At 46.3% G+C, this 27,649-nt stretch overlaps 4 protein-coding genes across 8 annotated transcripts; 2 read left to right on the top strand and 2 right to left on the bottom strand.

Moving 5' to 3' along the window:
- Positions 1 to 307: 307 nt before the first annotated feature.
- Positions 308 to 4,658, bottom strand: LOC142991133 (fibroleukin). 2 transcript variants are annotated; one of them, XM_076141149.1, is made up of 6 exons: positions 2,583 to 4,658; positions 1,800 to 1,995; positions 1,461 to 1,538; positions 1,260 to 1,372; positions 890 to 1,152; positions 308 to 799 (listed from the first exon to the last, which is right to left on the bottom strand). In XM_076141149.1, the coding sequence occupies exons 1-6, from the start codon at positions 2,859 to 2,861 to the stop codon at positions 457 to 459; spliced, it is 1,272 nt and encodes a 423-aa protein (XP_075997264.1). In that variant the 5' UTR covers positions 2,862 to 4,658; the 3' UTR covers positions 308 to 456. The 2 variants fall into 2 exon arrangements, with proteins under 2 accessions (XP_075997264.1, XP_075997265.1); XM_076141150.1 differs by having other exon boundaries at positions 1,461 to 1,532.
- A 519-nt stretch (positions 4,659 to 5,177) lies between these two features.
- On the top strand, positions 5,178 to 12,694 carry LOC142991057 (ras-related protein rab7-like). 2 transcript variants are annotated; one of them, XM_076141027.1, is made up of 6 exons: positions 5,178 to 5,517; positions 9,023 to 9,085; positions 9,912 to 10,038; positions 10,704 to 10,922; positions 11,044 to 11,172; positions 11,337 to 12,694. In XM_076141027.1, the coding sequence occupies exons 2-6, from the start codon at positions 9,033 to 9,035 to the stop codon at positions 11,430 to 11,432; spliced, it is 624 nt and encodes a 207-aa protein (XP_075997142.1). In that variant the 5' UTR covers positions 5,178 to 5,517; positions 9,023 to 9,032; the 3' UTR covers positions 11,433 to 12,694. The 2 variants fall into 2 exon arrangements, with proteins under 2 accessions (XP_075997142.1, XP_075997143.1); XM_076141028.1 differs by lacking the exon at positions 5,178 to 5,517 and adding an exon at positions 7,206 to 7,221.
- A 339-nt stretch (positions 12,695 to 13,033) lies between these two features.
- On the top strand, positions 13,034 to 15,347 carry arpc4 (actin related protein 2/3 complex, subunit 4). The gene is made up of 6 exons (XM_076140985.1): positions 13,034 to 13,124; positions 14,031 to 14,149; positions 14,256 to 14,367; positions 14,465 to 14,560; positions 14,649 to 14,819; positions 14,976 to 15,347. Exons 1-6 carry the CDS (start codon positions 13,122 to 13,124, stop codon positions 14,979 to 14,981), a joined length of 507 nt encoding a protein of 168 aa, XP_075997100.1. The 5' UTR covers positions 13,034 to 13,121; the 3' UTR covers positions 14,982 to 15,347.
- Positions 15,348 to 15,419: 72 nt separating this feature from the next.
- pfkfb4b (6-phosphofructo-2-kinase/fructose-2,6-biphosphatase 4b) lies at positions 15,420 to 26,482 on the bottom strand. 3 transcript variants are annotated; one of them, XM_076140983.1, is made up of 14 exons: positions 21,282 to 21,467; positions 20,210 to 20,326; positions 19,940 to 20,036; positions 19,757 to 19,823; positions 19,577 to 19,651; positions 19,425 to 19,481; positions 19,212 to 19,333; positions 18,842 to 19,049; positions 18,600 to 18,746; positions 18,406 to 18,510; positions 18,141 to 18,270; positions 17,993 to 18,055; positions 17,773 to 17,837; positions 15,420 to 16,628 (listed from the first exon to the last, which is right to left on the bottom strand). In XM_076140983.1, exons 1-14 carry the CDS (start codon positions 21,400 to 21,402, stop codon positions 16,569 to 16,571), a joined length of 1,434 nt encoding a protein of 477 aa, XP_075997098.1. In that variant the 5' UTR covers positions 21,403 to 21,467; the 3' UTR covers positions 15,420 to 16,568. The 3 variants fall into 3 exon arrangements, with proteins under 3 accessions (XP_075997098.1, XP_075997097.1, XP_075997099.1); XM_076140982.1 differs by lacking the exon at positions 15,420 to 16,628 and adding an exon at positions 16,638 to 17,582 and having other exon boundaries at positions 21,282 to 21,468; XM_076140984.1 differs by lacking the exons at positions 15,420 to 16,628; positions 21,282 to 21,467 and adding exons at positions 16,639 to 17,582; positions 26,371 to 26,482.
- Positions 26,483 to 27,649: the final 1,167 nt, after the last annotated feature.

Below are 27,649 nucleotides of genomic sequence, written 5' to 3'. Positions count from 1 at the left end.
CGTGAGTTTGTAGGAGCTAAAGTAGGTTGGAGGGTTTGTATCTGAGTGAAGCAGGATTTGGGATCACTTGAAGGAACCGTTTGGTTTGGGTTAGGAAACGCTTTCATCTCCATAATGCTTTACGTCTATGTTGAGAATTACATATCAATCAAATCCTCCCCCACACGTGTAATCAATAATATACAGACATGTGCTTCAGGCCCACGTAGTGATGAAGCAACCTTCAACCAAACATCAAATACCACACAGATCAACGTACAAAGACAAAGAAGTAAATTTAATTCAGCATCAACGTCTACAAGCAGTGTTTTCAATAGATTTCTTTCTTTCAGTATTGTGGACAATTTAAATAAGGACAATGCAGAACTTCAACGACAGAAACATAGCTTTCTCATCTGTAGCTAACATGATGACATGGTTACGCTGTAGTGTTGCGCAACAGTGTCCGTCTGGTTGTTACGCCTGTCCTGCAAAGGTCCTGGGCCTGGTCTTCATCTCCACCTTCTTGAAGGAGTAGCGCTCTCCGCTCCGGCTGTCTGTCAGGATGTACCACGTCCCCCAGTAGATGCCGTTGGTCACCCCGCTGTAGCGCCCGCGGTAGTACTTTCCATTCAAGTTGGCTGCCAGACAGGTGTCAAACCACCACCCTGCGCCGTAGTACTGACCGCAGTTACCGGCCGTGTAGCGGTCGTAGTCGCGGTCAGCAGTGCTGAACGATCTGCCGTCATGGTTGTAGCGTTTGCTGTAGCTCAGGGCGTTGCCTGCATCGCCCGAGTACTCGCGAGCTGTCAGACGAAACCTGGAGGAAAGAGAGAGAACAGGTGTGTGTTGGGCTCTATAGGGCCTGTGTCTGCCTGTGTGTGTGTGTTTCTCAGGCTTCATTATTTACCTCTGTGCCTCTGAGGCCACTTTGAAGCTGTTGTATGTAGCCTGGCGTTTCTGATGGTGCCAGTCCTCCAGCTCCACTCGGAGCTGGTGCTGCCCGGTGGAGGTCAGGCCGTGCAGGGCCGCGTTCCCCAGCCAGTGTTCTCCCTGCGGGCTGCCAAAGCCCTCCCTGTACTCGAGCCACGTCCTGTTGAAGCTCAGCGAGCCGTCCTGGCGACTCTGGATCACTGTCCAACCACCGCCCGCTGTCTCCATGTCACATTTAGCCTGAGCAAAGACAAAGACTTTGACATCAGAAAGCAGAGGTTCGAAACATCTCTACCAGGGAGTCTGACTGTGTGACTGACTGTGTCTGAGTGTGTTCTGTTTAATACCTCCACTGCTGGTTTACTCGGGTCAGGCTGGATGGTGTAGATTCCATTCTCTTTGATTCCCAGCCTGTAAATCTCTGCACAGTCCTGAGGATGTAACCTCTCCAGGGGGGCAACTAAGAACCACACACAGTACGTTTGTATTCAGTTAATGAGTCAACAAATGATTCTGTGAAGCACTGTGATTGCTCCTGATGCCCTCACCTGTGGTTGAATGTTGTGTGATGCTCTTCAGGAAAAGCAGCAGATCTTTCTCCCCCTCTCTTCCCACGGCTGCTGTCTCTGTCAGACAAAGATTAGGTTGTAGGTGTCCAGAGGGACAGCACTGATGGTCTGTGGTCTGTAAAGGTGCTGCTCATCATGCGCCCTGTGTCTGTATGTACACAAAGCTTTTCTCTTCCTTCTCAGAGGAGTTAAATTCCTATGCGCTCACCTATGACCGACACTTTACAGGCCTCATTGAGGTTCTGTTTACTATGTGTGGGGGAGTGTGTGAGTGTATGTGTGTTGTAGGTGTGGGGGATATAAACCCATACTACTCACCCAGTCTTTTGGCCATTGCTCCCAGAGCCTGGCTGTGACAGTGGAGGTCACACTCTGTCAGCACAGCTGCCATTAGTGCCAGGATGGCCCCTAGAGAGTTGCTCTCCTGGCCCCCGTGACTCCAGGGGCCCCCTGTGTCCTGGAGAGAGTGCATGCAGCGCTGCAGCTGAACTAGACGCTCTTTGACACCTCCAGTCTGAAAAGACGTCGCACAGCTTTACTTCTTTATGCAACTTTATGATCCTACAAGCTGATTTCATATCTGTAAGCATTATGGTGCATTCACAAAATCACATCACACACAACTCAGTGACATGTACTGTGACACCCTGGACCTGTCCCTCACACTTACATCATCTATTGTAATAATGATCCTCACACACCTGTTGCTGCATGAGCTCAACACCACCATATGATGAGGATTGTTTTAAAGCGGACCTAATTTTATCCCTTCTTCGATTGCATGGCTGCATGGCTGTTAGGTTGGTGCCAAGTTTAGTGTGCCTACTGTCCCAGGAGAAATGACCTGCTGGCCCACATGCTGCACCGCTCAGTCCCCTGGCACATGTGAATCAACAGACGGGAGCTCAGCTGTACTTTAGCCTGGTGACAGATGTCGCATCAATCAGCGTCTCTGAACCGTGCGGCTTTTATATAACCGAAATATCAGATAATGTGTCACAATGGCTGAATGGAATTACAGAATAACATTTCAAAAGAGGTTACAAACAATAACAACAATGACGCATGACTTCACATTGCACTATGGGCGATCTCGCTCACCTTGGGCTGAACCTGGGGGAAATCATTCCTGTGTTCCACCCTCCGAGGAGCATCAGAGATGGCTGGAAGTGAGACCCCCATTCTGCAGGCTGCCATCCCAGTTTGACCCTCACAGGCCCCAGTATTCACGCCCGCTGCCACTCCAGGCTGTATGGGTGCAGCCACCAGATTGTCCCTGCAGGGAAGGTGCAGGCAGGGTGGGGAAGCATCCGAATACAGCACAACTCCCACATACAGTGACAGCAGAGGGAGCATTCCAAGGAAACCAAACGGAATCATGGGAGAGCACAGAAGTAGAAGATCTGATGTCAAAGAGGAGCTCGTCCTTCCTCGTCCTCTGGTCCTCCTCGTCTTCCAGAAGGATCGCTTCTTCCTCTGAGCTCTGTCTAATTATTGCTCCTTTTGTCGCTGAAGACGACTCTGCAAACTTTCTCCAGGTTTGCCTCCTTCACTTACCTGTGTGTGTTTTAATGGGAGGTGTTTTCTGGCCTTTCTGTTGTTCTTCTGGTCTCTTTTGAATTTTGCCCTGTGTGCTTCTCTCATCCTCCTTTGTTTCCCCGTCAGTTCATCTCACTCCCGTTCCTCCTCTTTCCCTCTCTCTCTCTCTCTCTGTCTCTCTCTCTCTCTCCCTCTCTCTCTCTCTCTCTCTCTCTCTCTCTCTCTCCCTCTCTCTCTCTCTCTCTCTCTGTTAGTGAGGTTGCTTTGGCTCAGATTCCTAGATAACTGCGGCACTCTTTGCTGTCTGACACGGACTAATGCACCCACCCCCCAACACACACACACACACACACACACACACACACACACACACATGCATGCATGCATCTCCTTCTTAACTCATCTCTTTCTCTTTCTCTCTCTCTGAGTCCCTCACAAACATATGCATAAACACACACACACAAACACACACACAAACACATGAACATAAATCCCACTGTCTTTGACACATGTGTAATGTGCCCAACATTATGTTTCTATAAACCCAGTGTTTCACAGATTAACGACACTTTTACAGCAATGGAGGAATTATTCACCTTTCTGTGTGATTTTCCCAATGATGTGTTTATGCTCATGCTGGAATAACATTTTCATTATGGACAAACTCCCTTACACATCATATTCAGACATAAACCAGAGACTGTGTGTTTGTAAGGATGCATATGAAACAGATGCTTGGAGCATGTGGCTGTCTGTGTTCAGCAAAGAGCTCCTGTGTCCCATTTTCTCACTCACGTCTCTTTGTTTAGCAGTGTTTGTGTTGACAAACTGACTTCCAAAAAGGCCATAAAGACTCAACATTCAATAGGTGTGAGAGGGAAGGAATTCCTCTATAAACACCCGAAGGGCCGCACAAGTCATCAGGATTCTGCACAGGCACACTTCCACTAACAAGACACACAAACAGGAGCATACTCGAGCACGCAAGCACACAAATGTTGACACATGCACATAATAAACACAGAAAAGAGTTTAAATCAAACGCTCAGAAACTACAAATTGTGATGGTTCGAAAAAAGGGATGGTAATTTGTCAACAATAGAACAGTTGGTGGTTTTAGATGAAGAAAACGATGACTCAAGATTTTTTTTTACGGTGGTGACAGGGTCAAAGGTCGAACACAGTTTAGGACACATTTCAGATGCACCACTGGAACGATCAATGTGTTGCGTGTCTCACTAGCCAGATATCACTTTATTTTAGGGGAACTCCACTGTAACTTCATAGGAATGTAAATTAAATGATTTCACACCCTAAAAGCTTCACCTACCCCTCCCACTCACTATACACACATATGCACACACACACTAACCTTTCTTTCCCCCTTCCCTCCCTTTCTCTTTCTGTCCTGTACACACACACACACATACAGAAATACATTTTCTCTCAAACAGTCTGCACACAAGCTGTGAAAACTGACTTGCATTCCCCTCTTAGCATGTTTCAGCGACATTGTGTTAGGGGACAAAGACGGTCTTTGGAGTATCACAGAAGCAGATCACTCACCTATCATTGACCTTAACACTCTCTCAGCACAATGTCAACACCACAAATTGCTGCCACCCTCTGCAGAGGACCAAAAAAGACATGAGGGCTAATATGTTGAACAACCAAGTCACTTAGAATCCAGATCACCTGTTCTGAATGAGGTAACACTGCCCTCTAGTGGTAAGGCTTTACTTTGCTCCGGGTTAGTGATTCAACCTCATTCCAATCTGCTGCTGAGTGTGTGTAATTGTGTGTGCGTGTGTGTGTGTGTGTTGCTCTCAAGCTGGAGGGGTTAGAATTCCATGAATTCAGTGATTTGTAACTAAATCATTTGTTGTTTTGTTGTCACTTTATTCATTTCAGACATAGAACTAAGTGTGTCCCTAATTAAAAGTAGTATACATTGCAGCAAGACATTCACATTATTATATTACTTAAAAAGCTGTAAAAAACAAAACATAGTAACTTTCCTTAACAGCACTAGCTTTCCGCCTGAGTGAGTACAGCACAGAACAGTCTGTCCAGCCCCGGCGCGATCATTTAAAGTGGGCGGGGTCACTGTTTTGACGTGCGTGACGTAGCGGGAGGCGTGGTTTTGGAGGAGGAAGTGAAAGGGGAAGAAGAGAAGCTGAGGGTAGCAGATAGTTAGCTCGCTGGCAGGCAAGCCTCTGATCAAAGTGCCGCCTTCTCCCACCGCCTGTGGAAGAAACGAGTCGTCATTTAGCGATACATTTGTAGGTGCTCGTGTAAATAGAAACGGGCTTTGTTAAAGATTAGACGCGAGGCAGTGACAGTTAACGGCTAGCTAACGAGTTAAGTGTCAGCGAGCTAGCTAGCGAACGTAACGCCTAGTTAGCCACTAGCTGTCCCGAACAATAACAGCTAGTTAGCAGCCAGTCAGGGCGAGTCACGGCAAGAAGTCACCGCTCCAGTGTGCTACAAGCTCAAAGTAAGTTTTTGGGATGAAAACAAGTGTGTTCAGATGATGTTACTTCCTCACTCTCGGTCGCTTTCGGTCGACATCTTAACGCCAATGTTGCAAGAGCTAACGATGGTGCAATGTTTGGTTGGCAAAAACAAGGCCGGCCTGTAGCTCCTCTGGGTTTGACTCCAGCAGGGGAGGAGAACCTGGCGGACGCATTTTCTCAGAAACCAAGCTAGTAGTAATATCTCGGCAGCCCGTAATGGTACGCGGTGTCCCTGCGTCATGTATATGAGATGAAGGTGAGGGACTGAGGGTCCTACATACGGGGACTCCGTCTCCTACATGACTCTTGGTAAGTATGAGGCTGTAAACATCTCGGCTGTCAGCAGGTCCCAGGACATACCGGAGCTCTAAGTGTAAACCTGTGGACGGGTTCCGTGTGTTTACGTGTCCGAAACTGCCTTGGCTACGGTTGTGACTCAGGCGGATCTGGCATGCAGATGCTTGTCACGTCTCTGCGTGATTTAGTAGCTATGACAACAGATTTGTTGGTGTCGTTTATGGACACGGCAGACATGAAATGACGACGAGATCTGATTTATGAAGTGTCGCTCTGGGTTTAGGCTCCACGTGTTGTATTTGCCGTTAAAGAATGATGTCATATTTAACTGATTTGTTTACGAGAAATGCTGGAAACAGGCAACTCGGGTCTCTTGGCTCTGATATGAGACAGACAGCGTACACGTCATTTTGTGATTAGAGCTGCAACACGTGATCGTTTTCACAACAATCCTTTAACCACTCAATACTTATTTGGACTTATCATTAGTCAAACAGGAGTTATTATAACAGTCCAATACTTAGTTGTACTATGTTGTTTGATCAGTGTTGTCTTGTTGGGGATAAAACATGGTGACCTTTGACCTAGCTGGCCCTGGGCTGAGCTGGAGGCCAGTGGAGCGTCCGTAGATCATGAGACGTCTAGGAGGCAGTGGTGTGACCTAACTATGATTTGTTAAGATGGGCTTAGCTTTTGGAAACTTGTTCCCGTCACATTGCCTTCAAATCTATATTTAGACCAGAGGTTGTTTGTCTGTAGTGTAGAGTACAGATCAGGATTTATCCGTAGATATGCAAGTGTGTTTTTAATATAAATTCACAACGGCTCTGTGTCTCTTGTGTCTGATTTGGACTTTAAACACAAACATACAAGGTGATTGTAAAGCCTACACATACAGTCAATCTGAAAGTAAAAGATCAGTGCATGGATAAAAGCATCAAAACATATTTTATTGTGTTTTTCCAGTTGTTTTCCCATGGTCACTCAGCCTCCCAAATGTTAATTGTGTCATCCTGATTAAAGTGTGTTGCTCTGTGGAAGGAGACTTTGGACAGATAAGCCCACTTTGTTTCATCCTGACGATAATTAAACCACTCAAAGGTTTCTTCCTCCTCCTCCTCCTCAGTTTGTTTATTGACGCTCACATCTGACGTTTTGTTAAATGACGTCACCTCTTGATTGATTCAAGCCTCTGTAAGAGTCCGAGTCAGCGATTAAGGACCAGTGTCCTGCAGCGCTGCTTGTCAAAGGTTAAAGATCTTGAGTTGTTTGTAATCATGTGACGGCGGGCTGAACACGCCTCCGACCTGATGGTGCTTCATCAGCTAATCTGTGCCTCACACTGTGGCAGTCAGTGCAGTGACATGACTCGGCCCTCCAGTTAGAACGTAAGTGTCCTCTTGTTGCTCACTCAATGATTTCTTTGGTGCAGACCTGGGTTGTACAGTTGTAACCTGTTTATGTTGTTGCGTTGGCATGACTACAGAGTGCTCGGTGTCTTGCTTCCTCTAGCGTAGATGTGTCACTTCTTGGGTACGGCTGGAAACACCCGGACAACATGACTGTTAACTGTTTAATTAGGACAACCACCGCTTAGCACACTAAAGCTACTTAGATAGACTTGATGTAAATTGATGACATCACTTTCACATAACTAGCAAAATGATGTCATCCAAACTAGCAGGAAGTTACAACAGTGACATTGTCCAGACTAACCACAAACTAACAAGATTGTCGTAATACGTCCAGCTTACTAAATCTAGTTCATCTTTGGCTCTTGCAGTGATGTTAAAGAGTTAAAGAGTGAAGGGGAAGTACAGTAGTCAGTCAGCTTGTTTATCAGCGGTTGTCTAACAGGTTGTTGCGCTGTGCATTTCAAGAAAAGCAGTGAAGGAGTTTTAATCGTTCCCCGAAGCCTGGCTGAGCGTCGGCGTCTGTATTGTCTCTGTTAATTGTTTGGATCCTGTTTACATGACGTTGTTGTACAGTTAACACCTGACGCCTGCCTCTCTCCTGGCAAATGTCCTGTAAGAACGTCGGCGGCCCACAAGTTTCCTCCGTCTTTACCGTATTCAAGTATTGTTTACTTGGCGGCGGCTAAAGCAAAGTCTGGGTGAGATAAAACAGGGTGTTGTGAAATCAAGTGTTTTCTTGTCTATTTAGTGTATTTGAGAGCAGATAAGCGTTCCAGATAGCAACTCTAGACTGGAATGTAGCCACGCTGTTGTGTTACTCTCCTGTTGTTCACTTGGACAGTGGGGTTCATCAGGTCAGTGTCTCAGACAGCGGTGAGCCGACTTTGTCCAGACTTTGGTTGAGTGATTCCTGTCATCGCTCCGTCCCAGTATGTCTATATTGCGCCGTCGCTGAATGTCACATATGACATCGCCTTTGTCTTTTGTTTGATCTTCACAAAATGTCAACAAATGAGTCATTTCTGGTATTTCTAAATGTGCCTTCATCGCCTTAAGACTGTACAAAACTGACCCAGTGAGGAAATGTTGCAAACACAGTGGAATAAAAGATCCACATGTGCATCGTCTTTAAAAACCTAACGTGATGAGCAAAAGAGAACTTAATTTTTCTGACTGAATGTTAAATAAATGATGATGTCAGGCAGTAAGAATCTGTTTTGGTCAGATTTGGTCAAAACGTCATTGTTCTATCATTTAGGATATGTTTCTTTACCTACGTTTTGCGCAATCTGTTTATCTTATGCTTGATATTCAGAGCTTCACAGTAAAATATTGTCACGCCGACACAATGGCGGGAGCGGCGGCGTCTCGGGGCCGTCAGCAGAGGAGCAGAGGGTTTGGAGTAACGGGAGGTGAAGCTCTCTCTTCTTGTGGTGAAAGCAAAGACTGATGTGTTCCTCGTGATTTGCCCCGACAGCTTAGAGAGCACATGACTGAACCAATGTTACTCAAACCTGATTGCTGCAGTAGCATGGAACTACACACACACACACACACACACACACACACACACACACACACACACACACACACACACACACACACACACACTTTGTAGCCCAGTGTTTTCTTACAGGCTTTCCTTCCTTCAAATGTATTGTAAGTATTGATTATACTGCGGCTGAAGCGTAGGCGTGGCATTGATGAGCTGTGACATCATCACGCCCTGTATGCTCAATGTTTCTGACCTTATATTTGTTTGTTTCTCCTGCAGTTGTGGGAAAATGACGTCCAGGAAGAAAGTGCTTTTGAAAGTGATCATCCTGGGGGATTCTGGGTAAGTCTCAAAAGTATTGGTTTTCAATCACAGCGACACACAAGAGTTGGAAATCCGTCACATTTTTGAGCGGAGCGCCAATAGGATCAGTGTCCTTTGGTCGGCGCTACCATCGTTCCACATGTGGGACTCGCAGGGACCAGCAGGACTCGGGGGGGGGGGGCTACCGCACCGCACCGCTTATAGCTGATTGGGTGTAAAGTTCTTTTGGCCGAGCCGGTAGCCGCAGTGTTTCAGGAGCTTTTGCCGGTTGCCGTGGTACAGAACTGGATCCAGCATCAGTTCCTGTTTGCTCCCACACGCTCGAGTTCTTGTTCCCTGTGAAATGGAAAAAAACAATTAAGTCGATTTGTGTTTTTCTTTTTCCCTGGGACTTTTCTCCATATCACATGACTTTGCCCTTCTTTCAGACAGGAGTTGTTTCCGTAAGCCTGTAACCATGTAACAATGCTGCTCTTCAGGGTTTTCCAAGCACGGCTCCTCCCCTAGTGACACCTCATCCTTCATTACTTGAGCTATGCACCGAGTTGTTACGCCCAAAAACAAACAAACAATATTTTAAAGGCATTCATCTAAGGTCGGTGATTCATTTCTTCTGGGGAAGCAACTTATTATGAATACAGACAGGATTACCAAAGGCTGAAATGAAACCAATACAGAAAACCTTCTAAAGCAACATCCCGTGTGTGACGTTGCAGCCCTGATCCTCCAGAACGCACACGTGTTGAACATCTGACATGTTTTACGAGCCTAAACGGATCCAGATATGTGCCGTCAGTAATCCTGCTCTCTCTCCTCCTCTTCTCCTCTTCTCCTCCTCTGTCAGCGTTGGAAAGACCTCCCTCATGAACCAGTATGTGAATAAGAAGTTCAGCAACCAGTACAAAGCTACAATAGGGGCCGACTTCCTGACCAAGGAGGTGATGGTGGACGACCGGCTCGTTACCATGCAGGTACGGCACAGGAACCTCCGTCACTGCTCTGATTTGTTTATTGTGGAGGATACAAACAAACGCAGCAGCCATCCAATCCAACTTATCAACAGAGTAGCAAATCAGTAATAATAAACTGTAGCCTGTAGCCGAGTCTCTGCCAATGTCTTCAGTCTCCTCAGAGTAGGAACACCGTCTGCGCTGACGTAACATCTATAGAAGTCAAGCAGCTTTGACCCCGTCGCAGCGTCGCAGCTCAGTGACTTTGTGTTTGTAAGCTGTCAGGCACATGGGATGGTTCAGCAGCGTTCAGCTCCTGTGTCCTGCTTTTCACGTCCTGAAACCTCTGCAGACTAAGGAGGAGGATGTTGTTGCACCGTGGTCCAACTTCTCCTAATCCAAGTGCTTTATTACACCGTGGATCCAGAATTCAATTGTTAACTTAATGGGTCTAGCATCTGACCTGTCAATAAACGACATGTTGTGTTACGGCCCCAATGCAAGTGTGTGTGAAGTATGTGGAGGTATGAGGGCTGAAATCATTTTAAGTACGTTCTTGTGAATTATTAAACAGATGAGGAGGAACATGTGATCCTTATTCAAGTTTCTCTATCAGGGACTGTGTGCTGCAGATTCTAACATTCACCTTCCTCCCCCTCCTCCTCCTCCTCCTCCTCCGTGGTCAGATCTGGGACACAGCGGGCCAGGAGAGGTTCCAGTCCTTGGGCGTGGCTTTCTACCGCGGCGCCGACTGCTGCGTGCTGGTGTTTGACGTGACCGCGCCAAACACCTTCAAGACTCTGGACAGCTGGAGGGACGAGTTCCTGATCCAGGCCAGCCCTCGTGACCCGGAGAACTTCCCCTTCGTGGTGCTCGGCAACAAGATCGACTTGGAGAACAGACAGGTCGGTATCCGCGACGGGATTCGGTCAACTGCTCATCACAACAGTACATATTTCCTTTGAATAACCCAATCTTACACATCTCAGCTCCTTGTCTTCATCACTGTGGTCTTCACCCCTGCAGGTTACCACCAAACGGGCCCAGGCTTGGTGTCAGAGTAAGAACAACATCCCCTACTTTGAGACCAGTGCCAAAGAAGCCATCAATGTAGAACAGGCATTCCAGACGATTGCACGGAACGCCCTCAAACAGGTTTGTCACGGGCAAACAACAAGTCACAGTGGAGCCGCACACTTTGTTATTTCACTGTCTTCTTCTCATGCATGTGCAACCCTGCTGAATCATTTTCAATCCAATCTCTATAACTGTGTTCATTGATTGATCTTTGCTCTGTCGTCCGTCTCGGCGCCTCTTAGGAGACGGAGGTGGAGTTGTATAACGAATTCCCGGAGCCCATCAAACTGGACAGGAACGACAGAGCGAAACCTTCGGCAGAAAGCTGCAGCTGCTAAGGGACAAGTCGGGCCGTCTCTGGAACACCCGGTCACCGGTTATGTCACCTGCGCCCGCTCCCAGGGAAAGGACTTCCTCCTCCTCCTTCACGCCACTTTTCATTCCATAGTCACAACCCTTCCCCCCTCCCCTCTCTCTCACAGTATGCTTCACATGGATGTACCCCCCCCCCCCCACCCCCACCCCCACCCACCCTTTCCCTTAGTACACAACTTAATACACACACGTACTTCTCACGAGTGCGTCGACTAATTCGGTGCCCAAAGTTCATGTGAGAGATCGAGTCTTGACCTCAGTCACTGACCTGACAGAGATCCGTCCCGCCATACCCTGCGGCCCCTGGAGCGGGACGGAGCCACGTTCACAGAGCGCACCGGGGGACCTCTGGATGGACTGGCCGACGCTCTGTTATGTGAGATGATGTTGGCTAAGGTCAGCATCCCAACTGTCTTATCCACCTTTGCTCTCTCTTTCTTTCTCTCTCTCTCTCTTTCTCTCCTTCTTTCCATTTAGTTTCTTTTCCAGAAGTGTTTGCTTTCTGTTGCCTATCTCGACAAAAAATAATCAAGCTGAACTATATGTATATCTATTTTAATTGGCTGTCGACGGTATCTCTCAAGCCAATCAGAAACACATTCTTGTTTTTGCACTTTCGTTCTGTGTTTTGTTATTTTTGCCTTTAAATGTTATAAATCTAGAGGGACGACTGATTTTGGATGATATCTGCTTTGCCCACGCCTTTTGGTAAGCTTCAAATGACCGCTTCCTCACTTTTTCCTTTGTGAAATCTCCCCCTGAAACATCTATGGAACACTTTGGTGATTGTATTGCCTTTCCCTTAAAGGTTGTGTGTTCATGGGTTCATAGCCTCACACTGCGGAGTAGACAGTAGTAAGTCAAAAGTGTAAAACACGGATCGATTCCCTGAGATATTTATAATACTTGCCTTTTATGTAACATTACTTGTACCGCAACTATTAATGCTGTATGTATTATGTCTTTCATCATCGAGCATCTGTCATTGCTATGGAATTCCAGTGTGTCCCCCTCTCAGCACATACACACACATACACACACCTGTCTATTGTCACGTCTTTGTTATTGCTGTTATTCTCTCTCTATCTGCTTGTAGCTCAGGTTGCTAAGTACTTAATATTACTTTTTAATGGATTGTGTATTATGGTGTATAGACGGTAAAGGTAAAAGGCTGACGGATTGAAATGAATCTGAAGAAATTCTGACTTTTTGCCTTGGTATTACTCCTTCTTATAGAAAAATCGCTGCGATGCCAATGATGTTGAATTGGGATGTCAAATAATAAAATTCTTGAATATATCAACTGGTTACGGTGTGTATCTGTTTCTTTTATTTCTGATAGTAACTCGATACGCAATGATTTCTTCGTATAAGGAAGTTTCAGCTTACTGATGTGGCGATAAGGACGTGAACGCAACACGCCCTGATTGTCACTACCCAAAATAATGTTTTTATGATTAATTGACGAATGGACATTTAACATATTGTGTTGACCATTACACATTTAATCATTACACATTTCAAGTTTTAAAGTCATTAAAACAGTCGTCCTAAGAAATGAATCATCGCTCCAGAGTTCCCGTATGATGACGTAAGCGCTGTGGCAAGCGTCGCTACTTCCGCCTTCAGCCGCCGCCGCCGCTCGCAGAGAAATGGTGAGAGAATTCACATATTTTCCGTAAACACTCAGTCGGTTTACCGTCAAAATATGCTGACACTCAGCCGTCGGAGGCTCGTCGCTCACCGACACACCGGCGGTTCGGTGTGTCGCTCTGGAACCGCTTGAAATATAGCCGAGCGACTAGCTAGCTAACGTTAGCAGGTCGGTTTACTCGCTTTAAAGGAAACGACCTAAAATGACGAGATCGAACACGGATTGTTATTTATGCGCGCAGATGATCTCTGTAGAATGACAGTTACTTGACATATAAAGCAGCCTACAGGGGAGGACACACCTGCTGAATACGCGACTGCTGTTATCAGACGAAATTAGGATGATAATGGTGATGATGATTGATGACGAAGACAATTCATTTAGTGACTCATTTCTCATCGTGACACCCGATTTGAGATTCTATTCATGGCGCCCTCAGACTCTCTCAGCTTTCAGTGGCTTATATCTTGCTGACAGCGAGGTCAGTCAGCGAGGTCAGAGGTCAGTCCCAGAGCAGCACCTCTGACCACCAACAACAGTGATACTAATTGGCACATTCCAGAGCTGCCCAGCGCTCTGTGAGCTTGCCAAGGTGGACAGATATGAGGTCGCCGTGCCTTGACTGCTTCTATGAGTCATGGTGGCTTTGATCCAGCTCAGCTCAGCAGCGTGTTTCCCTCCAGGTGATGTTTCCTGTCATCATGGAGCCGGTTTTACTCAAACCCTCAGAGGCTGTCAGACCTGCAGAACACAAACATGTAGTCGCTTATCGAGTTCTCTACACGTCTCTATTTAAGGGTCTGGGTTCAAGTTCAGGTCACGTCTTACCTGTCGTCCGCTCGCGTTAGGATTCCTCCTCACCTGCTCTTCATCACCTTATCTCTCTCTCTCTCTCTTCTCCCCTCAGACGGCCACCTTGCGCCCGTACCTCAATGCCGTGCGAGCCACCCTGCAGGCTGCACTCTGCCTGGAGAACTTCTCCTCACAAGTGGTGGAGAGACACAACAAGCCGGAGGTGGAAGTGCGGTGAGTGTTACAGCGACGGGATACGTGCCGGCATAGATTACGCCTGTGACACAACGTTAAAGGTGTATGTGTGTCTGTGTGTCCCTCCTTTCCTGATCCCCTCCAGGAGCAGCAAAGAGTTGCTTCTCCAGCCTGTGATCGTGAGCCGTAATGACAAGGAGAAGGTTCTGATCGAAGGCTCCATCAACTCTGTCCGAGTCAGCATCGCCGTCAAGCAGGTCAGTCAGAGTTTGACCCTGAATTTAAACAGGCGTCGGGTGTGACTGTAGAGATTAGAAGTGTTGATGTTAACTAATAAATCATGTGCTACTGCAGGCCGATGAGATTGAGAAGATTCTGTGCCACAAATTCATGCGCTTCATGATGATGAGAGCAGAGAACTTCTTCATCCTGAGGAGGAAACCGGTGGAGGTAAGAGCCGATGGAGGATGTACAGGCGGCTCTCAGCTCACACACACACGTGACAAAGGATCTCTAATGCTCCGTCTCTCCTCCGCAGGGCTACGACATCAGTTTCCTCATCACCAACTTTCACACGGAGCAGATGTACAAGCATAAGCTGGTGGACTTCGTCATTCATTTCATGGAGGAAATCGACAAGGAGATCAGCGAGATGAAGCTGTCCGTCAACGCTCGGGCGCGTATCGTCGCCGAGGAGTTCCTCAAAAACGTGAGTCTGCTTCTGCATTTACGTAGCTTCCTGTCGTCGTGTCCGAGCCGCGTTCACACTCCAGATCTGATTCACGTCACTAACATGAGCGTGAAGGCACCTTGGTTTTGTTTAGATTGATTGTGACTTTGACACGGTTCTGTTTCACTCTTGCAGTTCTGAGGGAAACGTCCCAGGGAACAACATTCCTTTTGCAATCTTGGCCGTCACTGTGGAGAGATCAGAGAAAGTCCCGACACAAAGACATCCGGGGGCTGATGGGTCAAGGATTCGTCCTTCGTCGTCCCGTCGTCCACGCTCACAGCGAGACGCGGAGATTCTCCTCAAATCATTTCAATGCGTTTGTTTTTTAAATATATATATATTATATGCACGTTTCATTTTGCTATCGTTTTGTTACGACAGACCTTTGAACCACAATAGCAGTGAAATGGTGCACATTTATGTCTTAGCGCAGAGTTAAACCCCATGGAAGTACTTAGACGTTTAGGCTGTAGAAGTGAATAAAAACATGATCCTTTGTTTGTACTTCAGTCATTTTCTTTCCCCTTCGTCTTCTTTTTAGTTTGGAACAAATACTCAGAAATTTTTATCCCAAACTGCAACCTGGACGAAGCATTCAAGCTTTATTGACATTTTGACAGTTGAACAGGAACAAAGCTTTCCAATTATACAATCAGTACAGCCAGATATAAAACCAGAACAGGAGAGACACAAACTGTACAGAGAATTCAACCAACGCATATCAATATAAGACACGGCTTCATGTAGGCAAATTTACAACACTTTGCACCACACCCTACACACTCGCTATCAGGAGTGCCGAGGGCCAAGTTTGTGTTTTCCGTTACAATACTGATCAGCGGCATCAAACCATCAGATCGTGTTGTTTTGCATTTAGATCTTTCCATCGGATTAAAAAAATCCAGTCCTTTTATGCTGGATTTTATTTACTGCTTCCAAATCTTGATCTGAAAACAGAGCTGATGCATTTGTGGCTTGGTTTGGTAGAAATCCTGATTGTTTAGAAACGGATCATTCCCAGCAAAGTCAAGTGATATTTGGTAACGGGATTGTAGTCTAAGAACTGAAAGCTTGTCACATTGGCGCAACAAAAAACTGTAACCTGCAAATATTTGAAGAACCCTAAACCATGTAACCTTAGAAGAGACGAGCAGCCTAATGTCAGAGCGTCACATTACAGCGTCTGAGCTTGGTCCAGGAGTAAACCTGTCTTGTTTCTGTGTTTTGTGTGACTCTTTTAGAGAAAATACAACCAGGAGAAGTTTTATTTCAACATAAACTCACACCCGCCTGGCAAGTGAACACACATTTCACTTTTTTTTCACCCCTTTTAGGATTAGTGACCCAGGTTAGGACAGATGTGAGGCGTAGAAGAAGAAGAAGAAGCCTGTGTGCAGTTTACTCACGCACACAATAAATATACAGTAGGTACAAATAGGAATGGAAAAAAATGCTGACTGTTAAAGGAACATTATCAATGTGATAAAAGTGGACCCACATATAAAAATAGTCTTTCCTTTAGCTTCTGTTGTCGGTGTTTGAGCTTCAGTAATGTAGCGTACACATCCGTACAGATGTATACACACAGAATACATTGAGTAAGAGTGCTTTATGTGATGCCACCGTCACGGGAGTTAGAACAGGATCTTTTCCCGCTATGAGGTCAGAGGGTCCAAAAGGATGGAAAACTGGATGGGGGTTTCCGCAGGAACAGGAAGTGCAGGTTCAGAAGTGATCTGGGACTGTCTGCAGAGCGTCCTCATTGCTGCGCTGCACCGTCACGTTCTGAGACAGACAGAGGAGACAAAGGAGCGTTATGACCTCATGACTTGTGTTTTCTTAAACAGGATTAAGTTGTCAGTTCATGCTTTCATCTGGTGCAGTCACACAGCTCTTTGGGACTCGTGAGCCTGAGTCTAAACTAAAGATTTGACAGATGTGAAGTTTTTTTCTGCAACCTCTGCAGGTTTTTCTGCACTGTGGGTTCATTTCGAATCCTCTCACATTACTGCAGACCCTCATGCTGAAATTGGTCCTGGACTAAAGTCAACAAAGTGTCATGGATACAAAAATAACATGATGAATCAGTGTTTTTTTTATTTTCAATAAATGTATGAACAAATACACAAAACATGAAAAATGTTAGCTTGGGTCAAATTGTTGAGTTATCCAACAAAGTGAACAGGGGTGTAAGGACAGTAAACAGTGTGACTGCACTGCAGGTGAAGCTCTGCTGACGCTCACAGAGACACACACACCCACACACATCACACGTTTCAAAACAACATTTATGAGACAATGACTGGAATGCATGACACTGCAAAAATGGCTTCACTGTGAGTCAATATGTAGATATACATATCCACTATATCACCATAGCAACATAGCGTGATCAAATGCTGAGGTTTGTAATTTGTGTTCACAATATTAACCCTTCAATGGCTTCAGGATGATATTAAACACTATCAGGGTAAACTACTGACCTTCAAAGTTCATTTCTAAAAACAGAAATGTGCTTTTTGTCACGCTAATGCATTCATTCATTCATTCACACACACACACACACACACACACACACACACACAATCATCACTAGACTGGATTCCTGGAAGACTGACACACGCGAAACAGGAGGAAAGGTCAGGTGGGGTGGGGGGAGTGATGTCACACGGGTCTCGGTTGCTGTTGGTGGGCGGAGCCTGTAAACGTGACTTCCTCTGCCTGTGTGAAATGTTTACACTGTTTCAGCAGTGAGAGGAGAGCGACAGAGCGTCAGAACTGCCTGCTCGCTCTGTATTCAGGAGGGCGAGCAGGGGACAGACAGCTGCTGTGTGAGACGTCCCACATCTCACCCAATCACAGTCAAAGTGGATTGAAGTTGTCTGGGTTCCTCTGCTGAGGGACAAGTCTGTGTGTCTGGTAAACCTACCTCCGGTCTGTCCCTGTGTGTGTTCACGGCGTCCACACCTAAATAGACAGACTCCACTTTACAGCCTAGAGGAGAGAGAGAGAGCAGTCAGAGCGAGGAGACGACAGAAGAAATGAGACAAAGTATCTGACGGACTCTGACACGAGCGAGAGCAGGAGGCGTGCTGTAGAGCCAAACTGCTCCAGCTGTTAGTCAGAGTCCTGAGGGAACATGAACTCACCGTAAGCCACGGGGGTTAACTTCAACACGGTGTGCAGGGGACAGTTCAGATAAGGCAACTCATCTGTGGAGACGGAGACAGACAGTGAGGACGTTTCTAAGATTGGGCTGGTTGTAGAGGAGTACTAGGTAAGTATTAACAGTGATACCTGCAGTCTTGTCCAGGAAGTAAGCCAGGAGACATCGCATGACGGCCTGGTGACAGACCACCAGGATGTTCTCCTGCCTCTCCAGCTCCATCATCACAGGCTCCAACCGCTGCACCAGGTCTTCATACGACTGAAGGGCGGATCACAGAGACGCTCAGATCACAGCACACACACACACACACGCGCACGCACACACACACACACACACACACACACACACACACACACACACACTCTACAGCCGTATTAAGCAGCCCCCTCTCACCTCCCCTTTAGGGTAACGGTAGCGGTACTTGTCCTGGTCCCTCAGTGCAAACTCCAGGGGGAAGTTCTGCTGGATCTCCTCGTACATCATCTCCTCACACACGCCCTGTGTGAAGGAGAAGAAGAAGAAGGTGCGTTTAAGCGTCACAGAGCGTTGAGGCGCGGTGACGTCGGCGAGCACAAACAAGGACGTACCGCGTCGATCTCGTTCAGGGACTTCCACTGCTCGTACGGGACCCCCAGGCACTCGGCCGTCTGGATGGTTCTCTTCATCTGGCTGGTCCACACTTTCAGATCTTTGATGTCCTGCTCCTGGATGAATTTCCTCAGACTCTTGGCGAACTGAGAGGTAGAAGATGAAGAACATTAAAATGTTTGTGTTTGTACGTTTTGTTATGTGGAGCAGTCAGAAGGTAAAGCCTGACAGACAGGCCCACCTCTTTCCCCCTGTCAGACAGCGGCGAGTCGCCCCCGATGCGGCCCTTGATGTTGAGGTCGCTCTCCCCGTGGCGACACAGGTAGATGGAGCGCGGCGTGATGTGGATGTTCATCAGGTAGTAAACGATGCGGCTTTGGATGTGGTCCTGGACGCGGTTCACCAGGTAACGCCGGCCCACGTCCATGATCTTTATGTAGGACAGATCCCTGGAGCAGAAGAGGCAGAAGATGAGGGTTGCGTGTGTGTGTGTGTGTGTGTGTGTGTGTGTGTGTGTGTGTGTGTGTGTGTGTGTGTGTGTGTGTGTGTGTGTGTGTGTGTGACCCTGTGGAGGTCCACGCGTCTGCTGCAGGTCAGCTGTGTGTCCTCACCTGTCCAGGACCTCATCCAGAGTTTGGTAGGAGGACTCGTAACACTTGATTCTCTCCATGAAATCCTCCACAGCCTCCTCTGTGTTACAGTGGATGTAGTCGGGGCTTCCCAGCTTCACCTGCTACAGGAAGTGAGCCGGGACAGACGACGTCAACTTCACAATATTCTGAATCTTAATGACGGAACAACAACAACACACAGATGCTGCTTACCACTATATTCTCTGCAATGACGTCAGGGTCCTCACACATCGACTCCACAAAGAACACCTAGAGAGCAGATGAGACAAAGACAGGTACTGATGGAGGTCGTCATGGCGGCGGTGGTGCCAGGAGGCTCAGACCTGCTCTCCGTTTATACAAACCTTGAACCTGTTGTGCTCAGCGAACTTAACGATGGTCCCTCGTCTTTCCCTCGTCGTGTTCGTGGCATCAAAGACCTGAAAGGACAAAACGTCAGAGACCTTCCTGATGAAGCTCCTCTGTGTGTGTGTGTGTGTGTGTGCGCTCACGGGGCGGTCGTCGTGCCGACTTGTCACACTCACCGCCACCTGTCCGCCTTCCACACTCAGATACTCTCGGACGTCGTTCAGCGCTGCCATGGCACACTGTCTGTAGAGGGACACACACACACACACACACACACACACACACACACACACACTCATGAAGCCAACAGCAGCGTTTGTATTGCAGGAAGCGTGACATCATCGCCTTCTTACTCTTACCGCCTGATCTTTAAGCCCTCTTCATTATCGGGACGGAAGAACTCAAAGGACTTGTAGATCTTCAAACAGTCCCTCCGGTACTGACCCACGTTGAATTCTGTCAAAGATGCAAATATAGTGAGCACAGTTACGCCGCCTGTAAATATATCTGTGTGTGTGTGTGTGTGTGTGTGTGTGTGTGTGTGTGTGTGTGTGTGTGTGTGTGTGTGTGTGTGTGTGTGTGTTTGTGTGTTTGTGTGTGTGTGTGTGTGTCGGTGTAGTGTGTCGTACCTTTGGTTGCCACGCCGATCCAGTTTAAGTAGCGGGTCAGTTTCTTTGAGATGTAGGTCTTCCCTCGAGCCGGCAGTCCCACAGTTACAATGAGGGTCGGGCACTTGGTCATACACACTGAAACAGAGAGAGGAACACACACACACACACACACTTTCAGAATGAAGTTCAAGGTCTGAGCATGACCTTCAAATGACCATCAAAGGGTTAAAAATAAAGACACAGCAGAGGGAAGATGGTGTTTTCCCGTTTGGGGAAAGGTTCAAATGACCCCTGACCTCTGGGAAAGCAGGTCGGAAACGCCCCTTTGAGATTCTCCACTTTGTGCGTGATGAAGCCGGAGTGTGTGTGATGAAGCGGGAGTGTGTGTGACATGTTTGGGAGCAATTTCAGGCTGATATGAGGCACCAGCAGCTCTGACAGCAGACAGAGGGTTGACTCAGCAAAAACAAAGCACACTTACAACACACACTTCACCCCGATCGGCTCTGTTACAACACACACTCCACCTTGTTCCACCCTGGCGTTATCTCGGCCATCTTCACCACAGTGAGCGAGCACTTGAGCCCCTCTCCGGGCCTCTGACTCGGGCCTCTGTGATAAGGACTCCTTGTTTCTCCTGCTGGGGCTTCTCCACATCTTCACCCCAGGCTCCTCTCTCCTCTCTCTCATCCTTTTGCTTCCTCTCATGCTCAACTAAAGGTCACGTTCAGACTTCACTGCTGTGCTGGATCCATTTCGCTCATGTGAGTATCACATGGCTGAATTCAACTCATCCCGGTTTCAATTATTCAAATTTACCTCCACACACACACACACACCAGACTGAACGTGATGAGCCAGGTCAGCTGAATATGACGCAACAATGCCGGGTTTTAATGAGTGCGCAACGTTACAAAAAAATAAAAAAATCAGACGTGCGTGAATGTCCCCCACATTCCAAAAGAGAGAGAGAGTATATATTGAGGAAAAAATTAACTCAAAAGACAAGAATGATCACCGGATGAGAGTGTCGCTCCTATTGCATCATGTGCGGCATTTGCACCGGCACCGGCACCGGTCAGCATCTTACCGCGCCTCTGAGAGATGTGCTTCTCCGGCCGCCCGTTGATGCAGGGCATCCAGATCTTCCTCAGCGGGTTTTGCCTGAGCTCCCGCGGGGAAACCTCCATCGCTTCGTCGCTATCCGGCATCGTGGATGTCGCACCACCATGCCGTTCACCGTCACACTGACACGGGGAGCCTTATGTCGGTCTGCCTCACCGAGCTGCGGGAGGGGAGGGGAGGGGAGGGGAGGGGAGGGGAGGGGAGGGGCGGGGGGGCAGCTGAGAAAGCAGCGGCTTCTTATTACCGTAACGGCGGGAAACAACGCGCAACGGGGCCCGCTTGAGGAAAAACAACCTGACCAACGCAAAATGTACGCAAAATACGATGACAGTGCTTCATTATATTGTATTAATTAACAAGCTTTGAACACTAACATTATCACATTAACGTATTTGGAAATGCAAAGGGATGCAACATTACACATAATCCCGTTTATTGCAATTCTAGTCTTTTATTACTGCGATATGACCTCAAGTTCTCAAACTTTTAAAGTAAATTTGGTGAAAATATTGTATGTAAATATAAATATCTCCGAAAACGTGTTGCCCAAGAAGGTAGTTGCTAATAAAAACATCCATATCCATTCACGAGTACTTTACTTGTGTCGGTAAACAATCCTGTTGATCCATGAAACATAACTCACAGAGGAAAGTGAATTCGAACTATTTGTGTTATAACTATTAAGTGTTATAAAAGCGTTCATTGACAGCACGGGTGCATTTTGACCTATTAATGGTGGAAACATTGTCGTGAAGGAGATATAGACTACAGCTCCAGTAAAGTGAATATATGCCAGTGAGTAATACCGTAATGGCACGAGAGGAAAAGTGAAGGAAAATCGGGAAAAGTCGTGAAAGGGAAAAACAACTGAGCAGCGTTCGCGTGCAGCACGCATGGACAGTGAATGCAGCAGCGAGGGGAACCAATAGGAAAAGAGACGGAGACGCGCGGCGGCCAATAGCAGAGCAGCGCGAGAACGAAAACACACGAGACATAACGGACCCACAACCTACACACGATGTGGTCACAAGCTTCACACTGACAAGCCCATACGTCCTCCTCATGGAAGAGTTCTCACACACACACACACACACACTGTAGGCCATGTTGTTATTTTGTCAGCTGAAGATTTTGATCAGAGCACTATGAGGTCAGTTTGCTTGTATTGTGTTGTGCCAGTAATCACATTCATCTCTTCAGTAATGTACTTTTTTGCCATTTAAGATAAAAAATATCTAAATAGCAAACAATCCACTGGTCAAAACAAAATGTGTGAGGTCATGGCTTGTTTTTGTGTACACTACACACAGTCGAAAGTCAACACATAGACACATTAAAGGTGCTAATCCAAATACACACTAAATGTAAATATATTCCTGCTTGCTCATAAACACAAGCAGGACTTCCAGCTCTTTTACAGCTACAGAGTATTTAGGGAATACTTTAATATAAAACATGTGTTGTCTCACACAGTATATAAAAGCAGAAATGCAGAGGAGAGAGATGAGTTGTGCAGTGCAGTTATCACCATCACACATGTCTGAGCAGCTTCATTACTTAACTAATGATGCAACCATGATATGGAGTATAACTGTAATGACTTATGCATGAGTGATTCAAGTCATCAACATGATGCAGTTGAGCTACATTACTTCTCCAAAACATCATATTGTGATTATTCTGCAAAACATAATGGTCACATGATAAACCATTTTGTTTCAGGCTGGAAATGCTTCAAGTCAAAATGATGTCATGTTGTTTTCCACCACAGATAACTCCACAGCTCAACAACAAGGACACATTTTCTTCCACTGACAGTCTGACCACATGTTATAGTCCAGTCTCCCACATTTACTCTCTCTTAAGGTCAGGTGATAAAGATCCATAACACCCGAGCTCGGATCTATGCTTCAATATCTGGTACAGGCGCATATTAAACTCCAGCAGTGATGCCTTCATGTTACAGCTGTTTCTCCTGTTGTTGGGACAACAGAAAGCGTACACAACAGAGCACTGAGAAACTCTCACCGTCATCATTCAAGCTTCCATTTGAAATAAAGATTCTCATGTTAACAACTTCGTAGGACAGCTGTTCTTAATGTAGTGTCACTGTTGCGACACCAGGTGGCACTGTATGTCTGCTTTCTATATTTAACCAAGTATGCTGTTGAGTTACAGTGAACAGATCTTTGGAGCAGTGTTCAAATCACTGTTTACGGAAATATAAACACTCACGTCAGTTTAAATTTGACAACTGACAAGAACTTTCTCCTTTATAGCAACAACTGTGTAATCAAGTCTGCATCTGCTCTGAGGGTCAGAGGTCACGGCTCACCCAGACTGGTAGTCAGCATGTCAGACGGGGCTAATCACATCAGCAAAACACTCCACGTCAAAGCTTCTAGTAATACCGCCTAAATACACAAACAAACACGTGCGCGCACACACAAACACTAAACTCTCGCAGTGCCAGCACAGGTTTGGACGCATACACAGCTATCTACTTCTTTTTGTGTTTGGAACAGTATGAAATAGGAAGGACATAAACAAGATACATTCCCAAGTATAATCTCATTAATGAATACGCGATTTATGCCTGCAGTGTTTCCACAGCAAAACCATTCATTCACTTCAATCTAGCTAATGGAAACATTTTATTCTGGCAGCATCGAAGTCAGTCTTCTGGCCCGGGCCACATATGAGGCACACTGCCAGCTAAGCAGGACTCACTCAGTGACTGAAAACCTGAACCCTGCATAGTTCCTTTTTATTTGTTCCATTTTATTTTACATCCCAGGCTGGCCAGGACAGGGTTGTGTGACTGTGGGGCTGTGTGGCTGCGGGGTTGGGTCGGGTCTTTGGGTGGGATTTCCTCTTCACCACAGCCTATAATGCGATTTGTAGCTGCCTAAATTGTTGCTGTTGGCCATCATCCTGTAAAAACTGTATTTACCCTAATGAGATCATCGCATCAACATCACTGATGCCATCCTGGACTCTACGCCCACACAACTGTACCATGTTCTCACAACCTCCAGTGGACCGTGGCTTCCTGCTGTCTGGATTTCAATCTACTTGTACCTCATGTTGCCTATTTTACCTCAGGGTCTACGCAAAAAGTTCAACAACAACAATAACAATGATGGTACAGCATTCCTTCTTTCTCTCTATCTCTCTCTCTCCCTTCCCCCCTCTTTCTGTATAAAAAATGATCTCCAAAATCATGTCAAATGTTTCATGCTTCAATAAAAACAAACAGTAAAAACAAAAGCAGTACTCAATCTGCTGTCCATCATGTCCCTGCTGCTCGGTCCCTGTTTGTTCATGCAGTTGGTCTTATGTTAGAGATTATGCCTTTCATGTGACAATGGTATGCTTTAAAGTCAATAAAGCTGTGGTTATGTCTCATTGGCATCAATCATCTGTTGTGTAAGCCTGTAAATCCCTTTGAGTCATTGTATGTGAGACTCAATAGCACGTCCTCGCCATCCCTTAGAGGCACTGCAACATATGCAAGCACAGGCACACAAAAATAACAGTGAAAACCCTGTCCTCAAATGCACCCGGACGCTAAACATCAGGAAGAACAGTGTGAGCAGGCGCACAGGGCCGCCGCACAGGCATTACAGGCCGAGGCTGAAGCTCTGCCTGAAGCCTGTAAGGGGATTCTGAGCACGCAGGCGAACTTTCACCCAGATAGTGGGAGGATGCGGCAAGGGAGGGGCGGCGAGGCAGCCAGTCGAAGGAGAGGGATAAGAAGAGGGAATGATTTATAGCGATTATTCTGAGTGAGGCGCTGAGGGAGATGGAAAGAAAGACACCCCCCCTATCGTGGAAAATAAAGATGGAAGGAAAGGAAGACGGAGAGAGGACAGATTTACTGCAGCTGGCAGAGATCCAAGCCGCCTCTCAGAGACACAGGGAGGAACATCCAGTGAGACATGCAGCCACTATAGAGCCCACAAAGGGATATAGCTCTAATACGCATATGGGCTGCAGCATCCAGTGAAACATTAATGTAATGGAACAATTAAAAATACTAAACAATGCTTAACAAGAGCGAGAGACAAGCAAGCCAATTTCTAGCACCATATTCTGTTGTAAGCCTTGGCTCAGTGTGTATGCAGAGACAGACACACAGACAGCCAAACCACACCTACTCACCTACAGCCTGATCACTGTTTATCCCTCCTACATCTGTCACCACAGATCAGGCTCCACATATTTCAATCACACCGACTATGCAGGAACAAACAACAGCACTGTGTCCACCCTTGTATCTGACAATCTTTCCGAGTGCGAGTGTTTGCGCCCCGTGCATGGCTTTTGTCAAAATGAAGTGGCATTAAGTTAAACACAGCCTCAGAATAGAATGAGATAACAGCCTGTTCTTACTCCAAAACAACTCATTGAATGATACAGCGCACAGAAGTAGCTCAGATAGATTGACATATTCTGAACATCAACGTTCAAGACCCGGATGATAAGTTGCAATGTGTGAGCTGCTGCATCAGGAAAAGTGACATTAGTCTACAGATGAGTGTGTGTGTGTGTGTGTGTGCGTGTGTTTGTGTGTATAAACCTTCACCTCTCCATGTGCTATGCAGTACGATATACATTTACTTATACATAAATATCATACATGTACTACATGTAATGCAGCTGTATTCACGTTCTGGTCGGTAACACTTTGTCCTGTTTACATCCACTGACAGGCTCTCACTGTCATCGCTGTCAGCTGGCTAGCTTACTAACTAGCTTAGCCAGCTATGTGACAGATAGAGAGATGCTCGGTAACAACCCTCGTTGGTATTTACAAAGTATCAAACTTTCCTAAATTCAGCCTCTGGTTCACTGTTTAATCAAACACCTCGGCTAATGACACGTCGGGTCCCGCCTGTGTTGCAGGAAGCTGAGCCGTGCCTACGTGACGGACTTGTTTACTTCATCAGCCTGCTAGCGCGGCGATACTTCCAGCTACGATACACACGCAAAATGTCGAATGACAAGTGTCAAAAAGACCAGAGTGAACTCCGCCAGAGTGTACAGCCTACCTGCCCGGACCCGGGTGCTCCTCGGTGGGCAGGAACCCCTCATGTTGCCGGTTTGAAGCCCAGGCTTCCCGGCGTGGAGAGAAGCGTGTCGGTCCAGAGGCTCACGTAGCAAATGAATGGAGCCTGTAGGCGCGCGCGTCATCACACGCTATTTACACGCATGCACGCGCACAGGAGCATGCATGTTAGGGTTATTGTTTATGTTGTTGTTTATGAAAGTCAAGTTTAAACGTTTATGTCATGTCTGTGTGAGAATGAAATCCATTCATTTGAAAGCGCAAAACCTTTGAATATGTGATTAATATAGAAGCTGTATTTTCACATGTTTACATCGGAATACACACAGAATTTCTCCAAAAAATATTTTTGGAAAGTCTTTTGATTGATAGAAGGTGAAGAATGTGCATGTCGCTGTGTACTGGAATGGAATGTACAACTCACGCACCCACTGTAACTTTGCACACTGTGTGTAGGGAAAATAAAGGAAAGAAAAGAAAATGAAGGGAAAGGGAAAGAAAAGGAAAGAAACCTTTTTACAACAGTTACATCTAGACAAATACAGACACATCCATCAAGTTAGAATCCATTGTTAAGGGAAGATGAACCATTACAAACAGACATAGCAGTTGTCCATGTGTGTAAACATGCTTATGCACAGAGGTGCACGTACTTGTTCAAACACATGAAACTGCTTGAACAAGACAAAGGTTAAGACAAAGTCAGCACATATGCACACACAGAATCATTTTGCAGAGTTACAAAGAAACACACACACACACACAGTGTTATCGGGTCAACACAGCTGCCAATTATTGCTCGTCTACATTTAAAGTAAGACTGCACACAGTCATCTTCAATTATGATAATAATGTCTAATTCAAGCATCAAAATGTGAAGAAAATTGATAAGCACTGAGTAATATATATACAAAGACATTTAATGTTTTATTATGTTCCTCTTGCCAAATCAACAAGTTGAGCTGTATGATGTAAGATGTATGGTGTCACTATACTGTGCAGTTTCATCTTCATCTTCATCATCATTATTATAATATATGTGCTGACCCCTGAGGCCAGTTGGAACACTTTCTGAGTTTACTGACCTATTTTAGTACAAGCTGCTCTCATATCTCATCAGGCCTCCGCAACAATATGTTAAAATCATTTTGTTAATGAGGTTGGTGTCTGGGCTTTTCATTTGTTCAAACCATTTAACCACAGAATTCCACTTCAGGTCCCATTATCTCAGTTCATTCTCGTTCATTTAACCTAACCTCTTT

This window comes from Genypterus blacodes, unplaced genomic scaffold (genome assembly GCF_046128005.1).
Source record: "Genypterus blacodes isolate CSIRO-AG114 ecotype Tasmania unplaced genomic scaffold, CSIRO-AGI_Gbla_v1 ptg000017l_1, whole genome shotgun sequence".
Classification (NCBI taxonomy): domain Eukaryota; kingdom Metazoa; phylum Chordata; class Actinopteri; order Ophidiiformes; family Ophidiidae; genus Genypterus; species Genypterus blacodes.
Note: the sequence above shows the minus strand (reverse complement) of the source record. Positions and strands in the feature narration are given on the sequence as shown.